Source organism: Pseudorca crassidens, chromosome 8 (assembly GCF_039906515.1).
Source record: "Pseudorca crassidens isolate mPseCra1 chromosome 8, mPseCra1.hap1, whole genome shotgun sequence".
NCBI lineage: Eukaryota > Metazoa > Chordata > Mammalia > Artiodactyla > Delphinidae > Pseudorca > Pseudorca crassidens.
Window position 1 is genome coordinate 26,115,471 of NC_090303.1, and position 17,696 is coordinate 26,133,166.

A 17,696-nucleotide genomic window follows, 5' to 3' on the forward strand; every position below is an offset into this window, starting at 1 on the left:
ACAATAAAAAAAAAGAATATAAAAGGAGAATGTGGGGGGCTACGAATTTTCTTTAGCATATATTCCCATTCTCAGTCTGAATAACATGGAATACTTATTTGAACTCCTTACGAATACCTGATTGTCCCTTTCAGAGCCTGATCCTGTCATTTAAAGAAAATGCTATTATTAGTGAGTTAGATAATTATGTCAGTATTCCTCTAAGTGTTAGAATAATGCTAATTTGTTATCTTTCCACCCTTCCCCTCTAAGCCCTACTACACAAGGAAGAGAGAGCTATATGTTAAGCATTCTCCTCAAAAAATTTAATTTTTTCCTTAAAAAAGTAAATCCTCCCTATCACAGAGTTTGCTAGCATTCCCCAAATCTGTTCTCCACTTCTCCCTTAGTAATAGCGTCTGCAGTATTTAGCTTGGCACATGGAGTCTGACCACATTATCCTAGTCACAGTTTCAGCTCAGGTTTGGCCATGTGACTACGTTATGGCCAGGGGACTCCTGGGAAGTGCTCTTACACGCAGGGTGCCTTTCCATCCTTCCTTTCTCTCTTCTGCTGTCTGGGACACAGACTTGATGATAGAACTTTGAGCAGCTATTTTGGACCTGAAACAGAGCTGAGTACTGAGAATAATGCAGCAATAAAATAGAATCCCTAATGATTTCCTTAATTTACCATGCCAACACTGGACTCCTACCTCCAGATTGCTTTTATATGAAACAGAAATAAAGTTATTATTTTGAATTTTTGTCAGTTGTAGCCAAACCTAATTTTAACTGAAAACCCCACACCCATGGGGTTTTCTTTTGTATTAATAAACAAAAATATTACTATCAGAATACTTGCAAACTATAACAACAAAAGTATCAAAAGTATAGACAGTTAATTACTTAACTGAAGAATTAGGGTGATCCAGACTACTACTGATTAACTAAAAATCTAAAACTAAAACAAACCCAAGGTCATAATTATTTTAGAAAGCATTTATGTGTATTGTTTTCTAAATTCCATTTCATGGAAGGGAAAGCAAAAATATCAGAATCTATGGTTCATTGATAAACACCTGTTTCCCCCTGCAGTTGTGAGCATATTAGGTGACATGATGTGGAAACAGAAGCTCCAAGGAAGAGGGATCAACTGTGAGAATAATGTCACAGGAGTTTTACATTTGACTGTTGTTCAAGCTCCAAGGGGCTAGGCCCAGCTAACAACTACAGAAATGAGATTCTGTTGCTTCAGGGAAAATAGGTTCTTTAAGGATATCCATCTGAAAACAGATGGAATTGATCTAGAGCAGTGTTTTGCTCCCAGACAACAGGGCTGGCAGAAACTGAACAAGAAAGTTGGACCCAGCCAGTCAGCTGGTTGGGATAAAGGACAAGAGGAGGCTACACCTAGGGTCAACCTCAAAACTTAAGAAGTTAGCAAACCACAGAGATGGTAGGCAGAACTATTTCAAGAAGACAGACCATGACAAAGTTATTGAGGAAAGAAACAAAGGAACAAATAAAAACAAACAAACAGTAAAACAAAACAAATCGCTTCTTTAAAGCAGCTACCATGCTATCTGTTTGCCTGAAGCAGAGTTAACTAGGAGGGAAGAGGGATGGAGTGAGCTCTGAGGTCACTCAGAAGCTTGGGGTCTGCATCCTGGCAGATGGAGAGTCATATGTATGTTCTGCCTTTGTCATATGTGCCTTTTAAATGGATCACTCTATCAGGATGGAAGAGGATGGCTTAAGGGAGAACCAGTTTGGATTTAGCCTTTTAGGATACGGAGGCAGTGGAGGGAAATAATGAGGGCTTCAACCAGGGAAGAAGAGGTGAAAAGGAAGAGGAATGATCCTTTTCAAGGCATAATTAGGTGTTAAAATCAGCACACCTGGAGATCTGAGCGGTGGGGAAGGGGGAGAAGAATGGTATGAACCAGGGCTCTCACTATAAGAAGCCAGGGCTCTAGTTTGGTGGGTTTGCAGATGGTACTGCCACAACTGGAATAGAAAATAGAAAATATTGGAGGAAAATCAGGTTTAGGGGGAAAGAACCTGTTCTAGGTTTGGAAGATACTGTTTGAAGTACCTATTGGACATCCAGGTGGAAAGAGGCACAGGAGTTTTGTCTTTCTGAGTAAACCTCAAGAGAGCATTTTGCACTCTTGATACACTAAACTCAATGTAATGGCCAGTTACCCAGGTTTGGCTGGGGCCTGTGACAATGGCAAAATGATAAGACTACCCTTTCTTGGTCATAGCTATGGCAAGGGTCAGAGCAACGATACAGTGTGAGAGAACAACAGCTATATGCAGTCTATAATGCATTACAACGGATGGGAGACATTATAAAAGGCCTATGTGAGTCATCGAGCAATGCAGAAACCCACTATGCAGGGTCTAGAAGAGCTGTGCACGACATACAGGACCCCCATCGACATTGATAGTGACCAAGGAACCCACCACAAAGTTCAGGAATGGGCCTCTAAAAATGACATATGCTGGCATTTCCACCTGCCCTACAACCCCACTGCTGCTGGGCTAATTGAAAGGATGAAAGGACTACTTAAGCAACAATTGAGACAGGAAATCTATAACCGAACATTCCAGCCGCAATCATCCCAGGGCCTATGCCACGTTAACCCAGAGACAACTAGTGAACACCATCCGAGTTCAACTGTTGACCACCAAATGACCACTGCCAATTATAGGTCAGGACAATAACTCACTTTTGCCCTTACCACAGAATCTTCCCCCCGAGGAACATATTATAAAATGGCCCTGGGACTGGCAGTATTCGACATCAGCTGTGGGGACTGAGTGTGGACAGGTGGTGTGGTACTGCAGGCCCGGACAAAAACCACAGACCACTATGGATACTGAAATGATTTGAGACGAAAGCACCTGCCAAGACGGTGTGACTCAGAAACATAAAAAGAAACCTGAAGACCAAGGAGCCTTCATAGCAGCTTTGTATGAAGACCTTCAGCTCTCTTTCACATAAGAGAGAAACAAAATTTGTAAGTCATTTTATCGATAGTTTCTTTTATTTGCAGAAAAAAAATGTAATGCTATGCATTACAGTGCATAGCACTGTAAGAAAAATCCAAAAAAATTCAGTTGACTAAAATGTGTGGCACATTATTGTGAGGTTAATAAAAACATTTTTCAGTTTGTCATTACTATTGCCAAAAAAACTCCACAAAACTCAAGCTTAACCAACTCGACATCATTGACCATATGCTGAAGTGATAAAACTTGAAATGATCCAGAGGCCACATTTGCCAACCCTACCTCTTCCCCCAACAGGACTATTACATGATGCAGAGACTGCACGTTTCCTAGGCAAGATCACTACACTAAAGTAGGCCTTTGTTATGTTTTTAGACGTGAATGTCCTGAGAATGCTCATGAGGTACATAGAGGCAGAGTTTGAAAATTCAAACTGATGAATTAAGGTAGCTGAGGAATATATAAATCATGTGTATAATATTGGGAATTATAAGTACTATTTTAATAAGCCTTTAATCCCAATGTATAACTTTGTATTTGGGAAGTTTAGAGCTAGAGTTTCAAACTCATCTCCTTAACAGGTTGCACAACCACAGAACAGCCCTGACCCTAGAGGAGGAACTGAAAGCAATTCTAATCTGCAAATAAAGCCAATCTTTTAAAAACTGCTTTAAAAAGTAAAATCTCTGGGTGAGGAACTCTTATCAATTTCTGAATTGGTTAGCCCAGTAGGTTTATTTCCCCAGGGGTTGGAAAGGACAGTCCTGTGCACATCATTTCATTTTATGCTACTGCTTGTTAGCATGTGTTTTTGCTTCTTCTGCATTTCAGTTCCATTTTTGCCAAAAAAATAATCCCCCAGCTTATCCTTAGAAGGCTTCTTCCCAGTCAGAGAACGGGTCAGATCACAAACTGAGCTAGGGAAGGAAGCCAGATGACATCCACCTTGGCTTACTCCTTGTGGTGGAGTTTTCTAGATCTCTACCTGGGATGGCCCTCTCTGCCAGGAATTAGGCCAGATCCCTTTAGGCTGTAAAGTAAATTGGACGTCACTTTTACTTGGGCAGTATTTTAAGTTTTTGTTAACCTTTCTTTTAAAATTCTTTTTAAGTACTGTAATTCTTTTGAGGTATTGACTAAATCTCAGTATTACGTATTTTATGACCTCAGTTCAAAATACGTAAATAATAAAACCAAGGTTTTGAATTTTAAAAACGAGTAGATTTTGTTTCCGGGATAGGCTCTACCTCTAGATGTGTGACCCTAGATAAGTAATTACACTTTTCTCTTTTGTTTCTCTGTAAATTGACAGCCTTTGCAGCTATCAAAGTCTATGGTTTCATGGAGTATAATGCAAAAAATATATATTAAATCAAGTTTTTCCCAGGACCGCAGTGGCCCTTTGTAAAAGATTATAATTTCCTTTGACGGTTTTTCCCTCTTTCATATAACACCCTCTGGTATCTGCAGTAAAGGACAAGCACCATTACTACTTTTCTTTGTTTCAAAATAAATTCTGAGTTCTTTTTCCCCATTGGGGCCCCTTTGAATTCTTACCACTACCTGTTTCTCTATGGTTCCTTCTATTTATATCTCACAAGGCTGTTGTACTTTTTTTGTCAATAGCTATATCCACCTCCCCCATCAAAGATAAAGAAACCTCCCCTGCTGAACTAGCTCCTTACCCCACTGACCTTCAGCTCCATCGTAATTAGCATTACAAGCAACTCATATTTTAGCCATTCATATTTGAAGGTGAGGAGGCCATGCTCCTTTAGCTGATGCCTCACAGAGATTTGGGCAAGGCCTGCTTGAAAAGCAATTTGACCCCTGAATAGCTTTTTGCTCATATAGTTCCCAGATGATGGCAGCGTTTTCTTGTTTAAATAAGAGTTTCCCCCTTTGCCCTCCTTTGCTGGAAAATAATTAAATTAAATACACATTAGACAGGCTAGAGTGAAAGAGTCAAGCAGAATTAATATTGAAAATCTGCCCATAAGTATCTTCTTATTACAGGTTACTTGAACACTTCCTTTTCTCTAAAATGAATATAAAACCTGCCTATATAACTTTGTAATGATGATTAAATGAGATAAAACAGAGTCTGGCAAATAGAAAGCACAGAATAAACATTATTTATTTTTATTAGATCATCTTCAAATATAATTAAACACTTATCATGATAAAACATTTATCAATCTTGCACTAGCAAAAGAAACCTTTATAATTTCATCTCTTAATATTGTTAGTGTTCTCTCGCTTTGAGAACTTACTTTATTTCCTTGATAATAAATGCATAAACCTCTCTGAGTCTACCAAAAGTGTCATAAGAGTAAGGAATGTAAGGAAAAGGGGGCAGAATTTAAAAGATTAGGAACCTGGAAAACTGAATAAAAAGGGGAAAGATGAAAGAAAAGGAACTGTAAATTTAGTTAAATAATTAGTAATGCAAGAGAAGCCACTGCAATGAGAAGCCCACATACAACAACAAAGAGTAGCCCCCGCTCACTGCAACTAGAGAAAGCCCATGCGTAGCAACGAAGACCCAACGCAGCCCCCCCAAAAAAAGTTAGAATAAAATTTGCAATATCACCCCTATGCTCAATGAGTACAATTATAAACCCAATAAAATTCTTCTGAAGTTTTGCATCAAAAAAATAATAATTAGTAATGCAATGATGGAAATGTTCATAAAATAGAAAAAGCTAATATTCAAATTAGCAGGATTTAAAGCTACAACAGTATAGAGGAAGATGAGCAAAAAGCTCAGTGAAATCTTACCATACGCTCCAGAAGTTATTCACACTTCTCAGTTAACACTTTCAGGTTCTTGTTTTATGCTTATCTCCCAGACGTGCCTGTATTTAGAATCAAGGTAGAGACCAAGTTTTATTTATTCACTATTGTATTCCCAGCACCTAGCCCTATCGTAGTAGGTGATCAATAAATATGTGCTGACATGAAACAGAAGTGTATGACAGAGGCCAGTAGAAACAACCTCCCCAACACTACAACTGAAGCAATTTGGAGATGTTACTATTTTAACAGCAAACAAAATTTAGAAATTATAAAGAGATTGTATTTTGGAGTTGAATGAAAAATAAAATATCCTGCAAGCAGATAATTACTGATACATTGACTTAAAAAATGTTTATTATGTAGTACTTAGCTGGTACTGAAGGTAAACGTGTGAAGAATTTAAATCTAGCCCATGTTCTCATGGAGCTTACAATCTAGTAGGAGAGACTATGCAAATAACAATTTAATTAACTGAGATAAGTGTTCTGAAATAGAAGTGCATCATACTTTAAGATGTGTAACTTGGTCAGGAGTGGGGGGGGATAATTTGTGACATTTAAGCTGAAGGATGAAGCTGGCATTCGTCAGGCAAAAACTGGTGGGTGGGGGGTAATCCCAGGCAGAAAGAATAGCAGATGCATAGGCTTTGAGGAAGTAAAGAGTTTAGCCTACTCCCATAATGGAAAGAGTCTGATACAGCTGAAATACAGTGGACAAAAGGAAAAGAGGTAATGGATGAGTTAAACAGTCAAGGACAGTTCATATAGACATTTGTAGACCAATAGGTAAAAAGTGTCTTTCTGGACTGTAGTTTGTGCAAACCAGACTGATGTGCCTTTTATTGAAAAGAAGATTGAGGGGAAAAGAGGGAGTAGTGTTTAGTTTTGGATGCATTCAGTTCAGATGGTGAGATCACATCCAAGTAGTGATGTCAAGGGGACAGTTGAACTTTTGCCTTTGTGCCTCCATTTGATACCTCAGTTCTTTCCTGTTGTGCAGTTTTGCTGAAGGTCCAGCCAAGTTCACTTGTATGTTATGGCAGAGGAGAAGATGCTAAAGCCCTTGAAGGTGAGAAGGGGGTTGTAATATTTTACAGAGTAACATTAATATATTGAGAATTTTGTTTTTCCCTGTTGGGTCACAGGTAAGATACAATCGAGGGAGGCAGCAAGTGAAAAAGGAATAGAGAAGATGAGAGAATAAAAATGGGACATTGACTGTGAATGTAGACAATCTATACTCATACTCTGTGTTTGTTAAGTTTAGGTTGACTCATTATATTTAGTTTTTACAAGTGGATTTAGGAAATACAAATGATTGTGACTAAGAAGGAAAGGGGATAGTAAAGAATAATGCTTTAGATGAAAAACAAATACCGTATGCTAACACATATATGGAATCTAAAAAAAAAAAAAAAAGGTTCTGAAGAACCTAGGGGCAGGACAGGAATAAAGACGCAGACATAGAGAATGGACTTGAGGACACGGGGAGGGGGAAGGGTAAGCTGGGACAAAGTGAGAGAGTGGCATGGACATATATATACTACCAAATGTAAAATAGATAGCTAGTGGGAAGCGGCCACATAGCACAGGGAGATCAGCTCAGTGCTTTGTGTCCACCTAGAGGGGTGGGATAGGGAAGGTGGTAGGGAGACGCAAGAGGGAAGGGATATGGGGATATATGTATATGTATAGCTGACTCACTTTGTGATACAGCAGAAACTAACATGCCATTGTAAAGCAATTATACTCCACTAAAGATGTTAAAAAAAAAAAAAAAATGCATCCCAGCATCTCTAAAACTTGTTCAAGCCCCAAACACTTTGTTCTCAGCACAGCTTTTAGTGTCCTGCAGAGTGGTGGTCCATGACAGACCAGTTTGGGTAAAGCTTACCCAAGTCAATGATGAAATATTCCCTATTTTAAGAAACGTCCATAGTTAAGAGGTTCTCAGTTTTCTTATTCATTTTTGTATTCTATAGTCTTCAGAACTAGGGAGTTCTACCTGATACTTAAACTGTCTGACAGAAATATCAATCTGATTTTTCCCAAATTCTTACTTTCTTAATCAGAAAAATCTAAGCATTTATTTCCTCTCAGAATGACTCTGAACAGCCAAAGAAAGCTGTTAAATCCTATGTGCACCTTCTCTTCTCTACTTTAAAGAGACCTAATTAACTTTTATCCATGGTGTCAAATTTCTACTTTTTAGATATTTTATTATTATTCTTTTATAGAAAATAAAGTTTTAGGGTATAGTCTTATATTCCATACTGTCATTGTATTTGGATTTTAGTCACCTAAAAAACAAGATATCTGAAAAGTAGACAATATCTTATAAAGTGCTAAAAATATATGGAAAAGAAACACAAAAATACTTATCTGCTTTTTCTCCAGTTCATTTTATTGTAACATATTACCTGAGTAGATTTGTCTCAATTAAGAAAGCTCATCAAATGAAAATCCTTTGCTAATTAAGTAACAATATTGTGAAACTTCTCAATGCACAGCAGATGGCATATTTGCACGTAAGTATTGAGTGGACTGTTGTTGAATCAGAATTTTTTTGCAGTAATTGACATAATCCTTTTCCCCTAAAAGTTATGACATCAAGGCTTCATAAACGAAAATCAGACAGTAAAATATTCACCAACATAATCAACATTATATTAGGTTGTATGAAGTAAATACCTGTATCCGTTGGCAAACTAAAATCTAGTTTTCCATTTTTATTTTAATAACTACATTTACAAATATAAATGTAAAAACTCTTAAAGTTAATAATTCCTCTCTTTTCCAGCTGTATGTTCTAGTGTGTGAAGTACAATAAACTATTTTTAAATAGTCCCACTTACTAATTCAAATCTAAATAATGCAGTTAAATATAAAACCCCAATTTCTTAACCTTCAGTGAGAGTTGCACAATTTTTACAAACACTACAAAATCTCTGGATAATACTGATAAGCCCTCAAAAAGAGGATGGATTATAGAATATTAATAATTATAAAATATATATTGGGTATTATGTGTAAGCACTGTGCAAAATAACGAATATACAAATATTAATAACAAGACATTGCTGATACCTAAGTGTACATCGACAGATGAATGGATAAAGAAGATGTGGCACATATATACAATGCAATATTACTCAGACATAAAAAGAAATGAAACTGAGTTATTTGTAGTGAGGTTGGTGGACCTACAGTCTGTCATATAGAGTGAAGTAAGTCAGAAAGAGAAAAACACATACTGTATGCTAACACATATATATGGAATCTAAAAACAAACAAAAAAAATTGTTCTGAAGAACCTAGGGGCAGGACAGGAATAAAGACACAGATGTAGAGAATGGACTTGAGGACACAGTGAGAGGGAAGGGTAAGCTGGGACAAAGTGAGAGAGTGACATGGACTTATATATACTACCAAACGTAAAATAGATTGCTAGTGGGAAGCAGCCGCACAGCACAGGGAGATCAGCTCAGTGCTTTGTGACCACCTAGAGGGGTAGGATAGGGAGGGTGGGAGGGAGACGCAAGAGAGAGAAGATATGGGGATATATGTGTATGTATAGCTGATTCACTTTGTTATAAAGCAGAAACTAACACACCATTGCAAAGCAATTATACTCCAATATAGATGTTTAAAAAAAAAAAAAAAAGACATTGCTGATGTCTCCAAGGAGCTTAAACTGAGTGGAGGTGACTGCACATTAAAAGCAAAGCAGAATACGTCAGCTGACTTTATGCAGAAATTTTTCAAGCCAGAAGAGAGCGACAATATACATATAAAATGATGAAAGGAGAAACCTAAAACCAAGAATACTGTACCTGCAAAGCTATCATTCAGATTTGAAGGAGAAATAAAGAGGATTACAGACAATAAAATGCTAAAAGAATTCAGCAGCACTGACTTTACCACAATGTTAAAGGAATTTCCCTAAGGGAAAAAGAAAAGACCAAAACTAGAAAGATGAAAATAATGAATATAGTTTAGCGTCCACAAAAACATGTGGACGCTAAACAATATGCTACTACATAACCAATGGGTCACTAAAGAAATCAAAGAAGAAATTAAAAAATACCTGGAGAAAATGAAAACAAAAATACAACAATCCAAAACCTGTGAGACACAGCAAAAGCAACTCTAAGGGGGAAGTTTATAGTGATACAAGCCTACCTCAGAAAACAAGAAAAATCTCAAATAAGCAACCTAACCTTACACCTAAAGCAACTAGAAAAAGAACAAACAAAACCCAAAGTTAGTAGAAGGAAAGAAATCCTGAAGAATAGAGCAGAAATAAATGAAATAGAGACTTTAAAAACAATAGAAAAGATCAATGAAGCTAAGAGCTGGTTCTTTGAAAAGTTAAATAAAACTGATAAACTTCTAGCCACATTCATCAAGAAAAACAGAGAGAGGACACAAAACAATAAAGTCAGAAATGAAAAAAGGAAAGTTACCATCAACATCACAGAAATGCAAAAGATCATAAGAGATTACTACAAACAATTATATGCCAATAAAATGGACAACCTCGAAAAGATGGATAAATTCCTAGAAACAGACAGTCTCCTAAAAGTGAATCAGAAGAAATAGAAAATATGAACAGACCAATTACCAGTAATGGCTTTGAATCAGTAATAAAAAACAAATCCCCAACAAAAAAAGTCCAGGACCATATGGCTTCACAGGTGAAGTCTACCAAACAGTTAAACAATTAATACTTATCCTCCTTAAACTATTCCCAAAAATTGAAGAGGAAGGAACACTTCTGAAATCATTCTATGACCAGCACCACTCTGATACCAAAACCAAAGACACCATGAAGAAAAAAAAAATACAGGCCAATATCACTGATCAACATAGATGCAAAAATCCTCAACAAAATATTAGCAAATTGAGTTCAACACTATATTAAAAGGATTATATACCATGATCAAGTGAGATTTATCACAGAGATAGAAGGATGATTCAATATCCACAAATTGGTCAACGTGACATACCACATTAACAAACTAAAGAATAAAAATCATATGATCATCTCAATAGATGAAGAAAAAGCTTTGCCAAAATTCAACATTTATTTATGATAAAAACTCTTAACGAAATGGGTAGAGGGAAATACCTCAACATGATAAAGGCCATATATGACAAACCTACAGCCAACATCACACTCAATGGTGAAAAACTGAAAACATTTGTTCTAAGATTAGGAACAAAACAAGGGTGCCCACTTCTGCCACTTTTATTCAACATAGTATTGGAAGTCCTAGCCACAGCAATCAGAGAAGAAAAGAAGTAAAAGGAAACCAAACTGGACAGAAAGAAGTAAAACTGTCACTATTTGCTGATGACATGATACTAGATATCGAAAACCCTTAGACACCAATAAAAAGCTATCTGAACTAATAAATGAATTTAGTACAGTTGCAGGATATAAAATTAACAAATAATTCTAAAATTGTATGGAAATACAAAAGACCCCAAATAGCCAAAACAATCTTGAGAAAGTAAAACAAAGCTGGGGGTACAGTCCTGCATGATTTCAAACTATACTACAAAGTAATGGTAATCAAAAGAGTATGGTACTGGCACAAAAAAAGACACATAGACCAATGGTTCAGAACAGAGACCCCAGAAATGAACCCACGCTTATATGGTCAATTAATCAATGACAAAGGAAGCAAGAACAGCCCCTTCAATAAATGGTGTTGGGTAAACTGGACAGCTATATGCCAAAGAATCAAACTGGACTACTTTCTCACATCATGTACAAAAATAAACTGAAAATGGATTAAAGACTTAAACATAGGCCTGAAACCATAAAACTTCTAGAAGAAAACATAGGCAGTGTGTCTTTCACATGGATCTTAGCAATATTTTTTGATATGTCCTCAAGGGAAACAGAAGCAAAAATAAACAAACGGTACTCCATCAAAGTAAAAGCCTTTGGCACAGTGAAGTAAACGATCAACAAAATGAAAAGGCCAACTGAACAGGAGAAGATATTTGGGAATGATGTATCTGATAAGGGGTTAAAATCCAAACTATATAGAGAACTCATTCAACTCAACATCAGAAAAACAAACAACCTGATTAAAAAATGGCAGAGGACCTGAATAGACATTTTTCCAAAGAAGACGTCCAACAGGCACATGAAAAGATGCTCAATATCACTAATCATCAGGAAAATGCAAATCAAAACTACATTGAGATAGCACCTCACACCTGTCAAAATGTCCATTTTCAAAATGATTACATATAACAAGACTTGCCAAGAATGTGAATAAAAGGGAACACCCATGCACCGTTGGTGGGAATGTAAGTTTTTACAGCCATCATGGAAAACAGTGTGGAGGTTCCTCAAAATATTAAAAACAGAATTAACATACGATCTAGCAATTCCACTCCTGGGTATATATCCAAATAAAATGAAAACATTAATTCAAAAAAATATGCACCCCTATGTTCATTATAGCATTATTCACAATAGACAAGATATGGAAGCCACCTAAGTGCCCATGGATAGATGAATGGATAAAGGAGAAATCGTAAATATATATATACCATGGAATATTGCTCAGCTGTAAAAAAAAGGAATGAAATCTTTCCTTTTGCAACAACATGGATAGACCCTGAGGGTATCCAGGGTATCTATCTGATAGAGAAAGTCAGATAGAGAAAGTCAGATAGAGAAAGACAAATGCTGTATGATTTCACTTATACGTTGACTCTAAAAAAAAAGATAAATGAGCAATCATAATAAAACAGAAACAGTCATAAATACAGAGAAAAATTAATGTTGTTGCTGGGTTAGTGGGGGTGGGTAAGGGATCATGGGGGAAATAGCACAGTATAGGTTTAGGATAGAATGGAGTTTTAGAAAAGAGTGTAAAAAAATCAAAATTTAGAAAAATCGAACAGGATATACATTTGAAATATTCTTACTGACACCAAAAAAGATTGAGTACATATATTCTGCTTGGACCATAATCATCAAGAAGATTAAGTATTTTATAATGGGCTCTAGAATTAGATACATTAATCATCACTTGAGATAAGTATCTATGCCAGAAAAATTAGTAGAGCAACGTTTTGTTTTTTTTTTCTTTTGCGGTACGCGGGCCTCTCACTGTTGTGGCCTCTCCCGTTGCGGGAGCACAGGCTCCGGACGCACAGCCTCACTGGCCATGGCACACGGGCCTAGCCGCTCCGCGGCCTGTGGGATCTTCCCGGACCGGGGCACGAACCCTGTCCCCTGTATCGGCAGGCAGACTTTCAACCACTGCGCCACCAGGGAAGCCCAAGCAACCTTTTGGAGGGAGAGGCAGTATAATATAACTTGAAATAGGCAATGGTGTTACAGAATTCTTTTTGTTTAGATCAGTTTATAATTAGTTCTTCCAATTTTGCTTCCAATTTGAATGAAATGAGTGAATTTGATTCATATTTATTCTGAATTTAATGCATATTTTGAAGATATATTCCAAATTGATTAATTGAATTATAATTCCCTTTGTAATATATAGTGATATGGTAAAGAAATTCAGATGATCATTCATGATGACACTATATATATATATATATTTATAAGCAAATTATATCATAGCACCACTCTAGCAAATATGAAGAATGAATAATTATATTTTGCAATGGGAGAAACTGAAGTGCATAGAGATTAATAGTTTACTGAAGACCACTGATATTACCATAGATACAAGTTGGAATAGAATAATATTTTTTTGTCTTAGTTCTATAGACAGGTTACATGACATTTCTTGCAACAAAGTATATGTTATTTCTGTCAATGAGATCATTGTTGTTTTCTGCGTTAGGCTCTAGAGCAGATTCAAATATATCCATGTATATAACTAAAATAAGAAAAAGAGCATTTTGATAAAATATTTTATTATTATTAATAATAAAATAATCATGGTTATAAAAATAACAACTTTATTAACTACAGAAAATGTATATACACGTCATAACCACAGTGTTCCCCTTTTGGGTAAGCGTCCAGCTATACCACTCAATAGGCAGATTATCTATTTCCTATTTACACACAAGACAGTCATAACATCCACAGTATTCCATTTTCAGTTTCCTAAAGACAGAAACTTTCTGTGCAAATGGAAATGAACCTACTTAAAATTACACTGTCAAGATTTACAGGGTCCAGAGAATTTTAACATCTTTTTTTGTATTAGTAAATTCTTAGCTGAAAATTCAGTTGAACGTTGAAAGATAAATTCTTATTGGATTTTATTGTGAGAAGTAATTTATTCACATAAAGACTATATCTCATTTAAAATAACTTTATTTCTCAAATGAGTTTGTCTATAAATATGGGATATAATTGATTGAAAGTAGTTCTTTTTTGGACCAAGTCAATTTAAAAGTTTTTTAGTATGAGAGTTTACTAAAATTCTTTACCTCATGATCCCTATATTGCAAAACCATTATTTCTTTTTAAAAAATGTTTAGAAACAACAAGAAAATTCCTGACAGCAATTTCTTATTTCTTGACAGTGTTTTTTTCAAGAGAATATTGTGGCTATAACATTCACTTTGTACAGTACCATTGGTACCAACAAGAAATATTCACAGGAATAAGTGAAATACAATTTTGCTATCACATGTCATTATTGTTATTTTTCTTGCCTTCCAGTGTCTCACATTTCCCATAGTTTGAAACACTTAGATAGCAAGCAAGAGCCTGTTAATACTAGAGATTGACTCAATATAAACCATTGTACTGAGGACCTGCCCACAGCAGATAGGTAAAAGTCATTACACATTTTACAATAAAATTAAAGAAGTATACAAAAGGATTATCATCCCTTCTGCACGGCAGAGGCATTATGACAAATATTTTAATTTTACATTACTATTCCTGGTAGACATAAGAAAATGTCCACAATTATAACAGCATATAACCATTATTCAAACAGCCAAAATAAAAATAACGTTGAAAACTTCTAATTTAAAAGATCTTTTTTCCGTGACTCGAAATGGATTTTTAGATAAATTGGATTATTTTTTTTTTTTTGTAGTTTATTAAGAAAAGAATGCCCAGGAAATAGTATCTTTCACCAGAGAAAAATGACATGATTATTCCCTGTTGTACCACCTAAAATAACATGGGTCTTGTTCATCTTGCTTTTATTATCAATTCCATCAATCTCCTCCTATTAAAAGGAAACTCTCAAAGAAAGAACTGCATTTTACACGTCTGATGGTTTATTGGTGGTCTTGTTTTTACCCTTTAATAAAATGGAAAACACTGAGTTCAAAATGTCTATAAAGTTAGCTTCATTTTGTATCTAGGTCATCCCTATCTCTCTGTGGAAATTTAGAGGAAAAGACATAAAAGAAATATTTTAAAATGTGAGTATTTAAAAGAATTACAATTCAGTAAATGTTTTACAAATATCATTAATATGTGACAATAAAATTTTGCCATTTAGCAAGAAGAAACTGAAAAATACTTTAATATTTAGACAATATGCCTTTGAAATTTCCGTATATTGATTATAATGGTATAGTACACAAGGGAGAGAGAAATACAATCAGGTAAGCTGGTATGGACTAGCAACTTGTTGGATCTCTCTTTGCTTTCACTGTTTCTTGATACCAGCACGTATCTTATGACAGAGAATAAATAAATAAAATGGCACAATTTGGAAAAACATTTCTGGATTTGCTGCCCTATACTCTGTGGACTAAGCTCTTGAGTAAAGTTAAAACCGTTTTACTCAAGATTGAACATTGTCTTAGGGAGAATTTAGAGCATCATTTGAATCCCTGGCCTTAATTGAGACCATCCAAAAGAAACAAATTAGAGAAATGGAAATACTAGATTCAAAATATTCAAATAATTATTTTTAGAGAACTTTTATACAGGAATATTTTGTGAAAATTCAGACCTATCCTATTACTCTTTGTTATTTCATTTCTTGGCAAATACATGATCTTTAGCTAATCATGACTAATACAACAATAAGTATGATTTGGTTGTTATCATACAGAATACAAAATCTGAATATTTCCCATGCATTAGGAAAGATCTATGTAAAATAAAGATAAAATGAAGATATTTTTGATAAAATATCTCATTCAGCAGATTTAACTGTACTTTAAAAAATAACTGAATACAGAGTTTAGACAAGCTAGTTCCTTTCCTTTCCTTTTACATTTTTTTTCCTTTACTTGACTAAAGTTTTATTAGGCTAAAAGACTTCCAGGTAGAGAAAAGTGTTCTGACTTCTTTCTTCAATATATATTTTAATGCATAATTTGATGAAAAGCTGTTTACAAATTTTGGAGACATGGAAATTTTCCTCTTAAATATTGTTTTTAATTTAAAGAAGGTTAGATAGAAGCCAATCACAGCAGCAAGTCTTAGAGTTAAGATATTTACATACATTTTAAAGACCAAAACACTTTTAAACTTCAATTAGTCATCTCAGAATTTTTTAAATACTTTAGGAAAAAAGATCTAAAAACATCTTGCATAAATAATTGTCCCTAAATTTGAAGGAAAGAAATAATACTACTACACATATTAGCCTCTTCTCTTTAAGAATTAGAAACTACATAAAATAACTTGGATAATAAATATATGTAAGAACCTAGGTTAGGTGTTATTTAATTTCGTAGGTCATGACCACACCTCACGTGCCAACCAGTAGAGGTCATCTGCAGATTATGGATGGAGGATGATCTAGTCACTTCTATCTTGCACCTTTCTTTAATATTTCTACTGGTCTTTAGAATTTTTTATATTTTTATTAAGGAAAAACTATAAGTACACAATTTCAGAACATTTAGGGGCTATATTAGATACACTACAATTTGAACTGTAGTGCATGCACATGTGTACCCAGGCATTTGTGTATAGGTATATGCGTTTATAAAGGAGTATATGTACCAGTATTACAGGATACATGGTGAGGAGAAATGAATGAAATATAATGTATGGCATATTAAAGGTAATATAATTTAATATAGAGTTACAATTTAAGGACACAAGATATAAATTGTTTTTGTGAGGTTGAAATAATGTTTAACTTATGGCTTATTTATTATTGAGAAACTAACCTTGGAAAGCAGCCGAGAGAGATTAGTTGATCTTTTCCATTATATCTTTAGCATCCAGCAGTTATACCTTTGCATTTTTTAATCCATTCAAGTATCTTCAGGAGATATGTTACTACACTTGCATGTACCTTAATTCACTTCAACATTTACAAAATAACACTGACAAACGAAACAACAGAAAACACCCATAAATATTAGTGAGTATCTTAACAAACATGACACTCAAGTAGTTGTCTTGGGATTTTTTAAGTTACATTTTAATTCCATGTTCTCTGAAATCTTCATGTAAAGGAGAGTTGTATTATTGGAAGCTTCAGACACAGTTACATCAGCTACGACTGTGGTACCTTATACGTTAATATAATTTTGTGTATCCATTTTGCATAATATGCCACTCGGACAAAAATACCAGGACGATTTGGAATGGCACATCCACGACCAGGAACGATGACACCAAGAACCATTCTCATTTTATGTTGTTCACAAACCAGTGGGCCACCATAATCTCCCTAGGAAGAAGACATGCAACAATAACAACAACAAAGTATTATTTTAGAAATAAAAATTGACAATTCATTAACATTTCCTGTATCGATTTATATCTCAAATATACATATATGCAAAACAAGAGAATAACTTCCATTGAAATATGAAGACATAAAATTGATGTACTAGGCCATTGGTTGTCTTTCTGTTGGACTGAGATAAGTACAAAAGTTCAAAGTGTTCTATCATGTGTAGTTATCATTTAAGTATGACTCACGTTTTAAAGTGTTTTTTGCCTTTGTTGAAT

At 35.0% G+C, this 17,696-nt stretch overlaps 1 protein-coding gene across 2 annotated transcripts in view; it reads right to left on the reverse strand.

Annotated features, from left to right (window-relative positions):
* Positions 1-13,694: 13,694 nt before the first annotated feature.
* Positions 13,695-17,696, reverse strand: part of HGF (hepatocyte growth factor) — an 83,553-nt gene continuing 79,551 nt past the window's right edge. For both annotated transcript variants that reach the window (XM_067746075.1, XM_067746074.1), the window contains exon 19: positions 13,695-17,412. In XM_067746075.1, the coding sequence (XP_067602176.1) occupies positions 17,236-17,412 (177 nt within the window). In that variant the 3' untranslated portion in view covers positions 13,695-17,235. The remainder of the gene's footprint in view (positions 17,413-17,696) is intronic.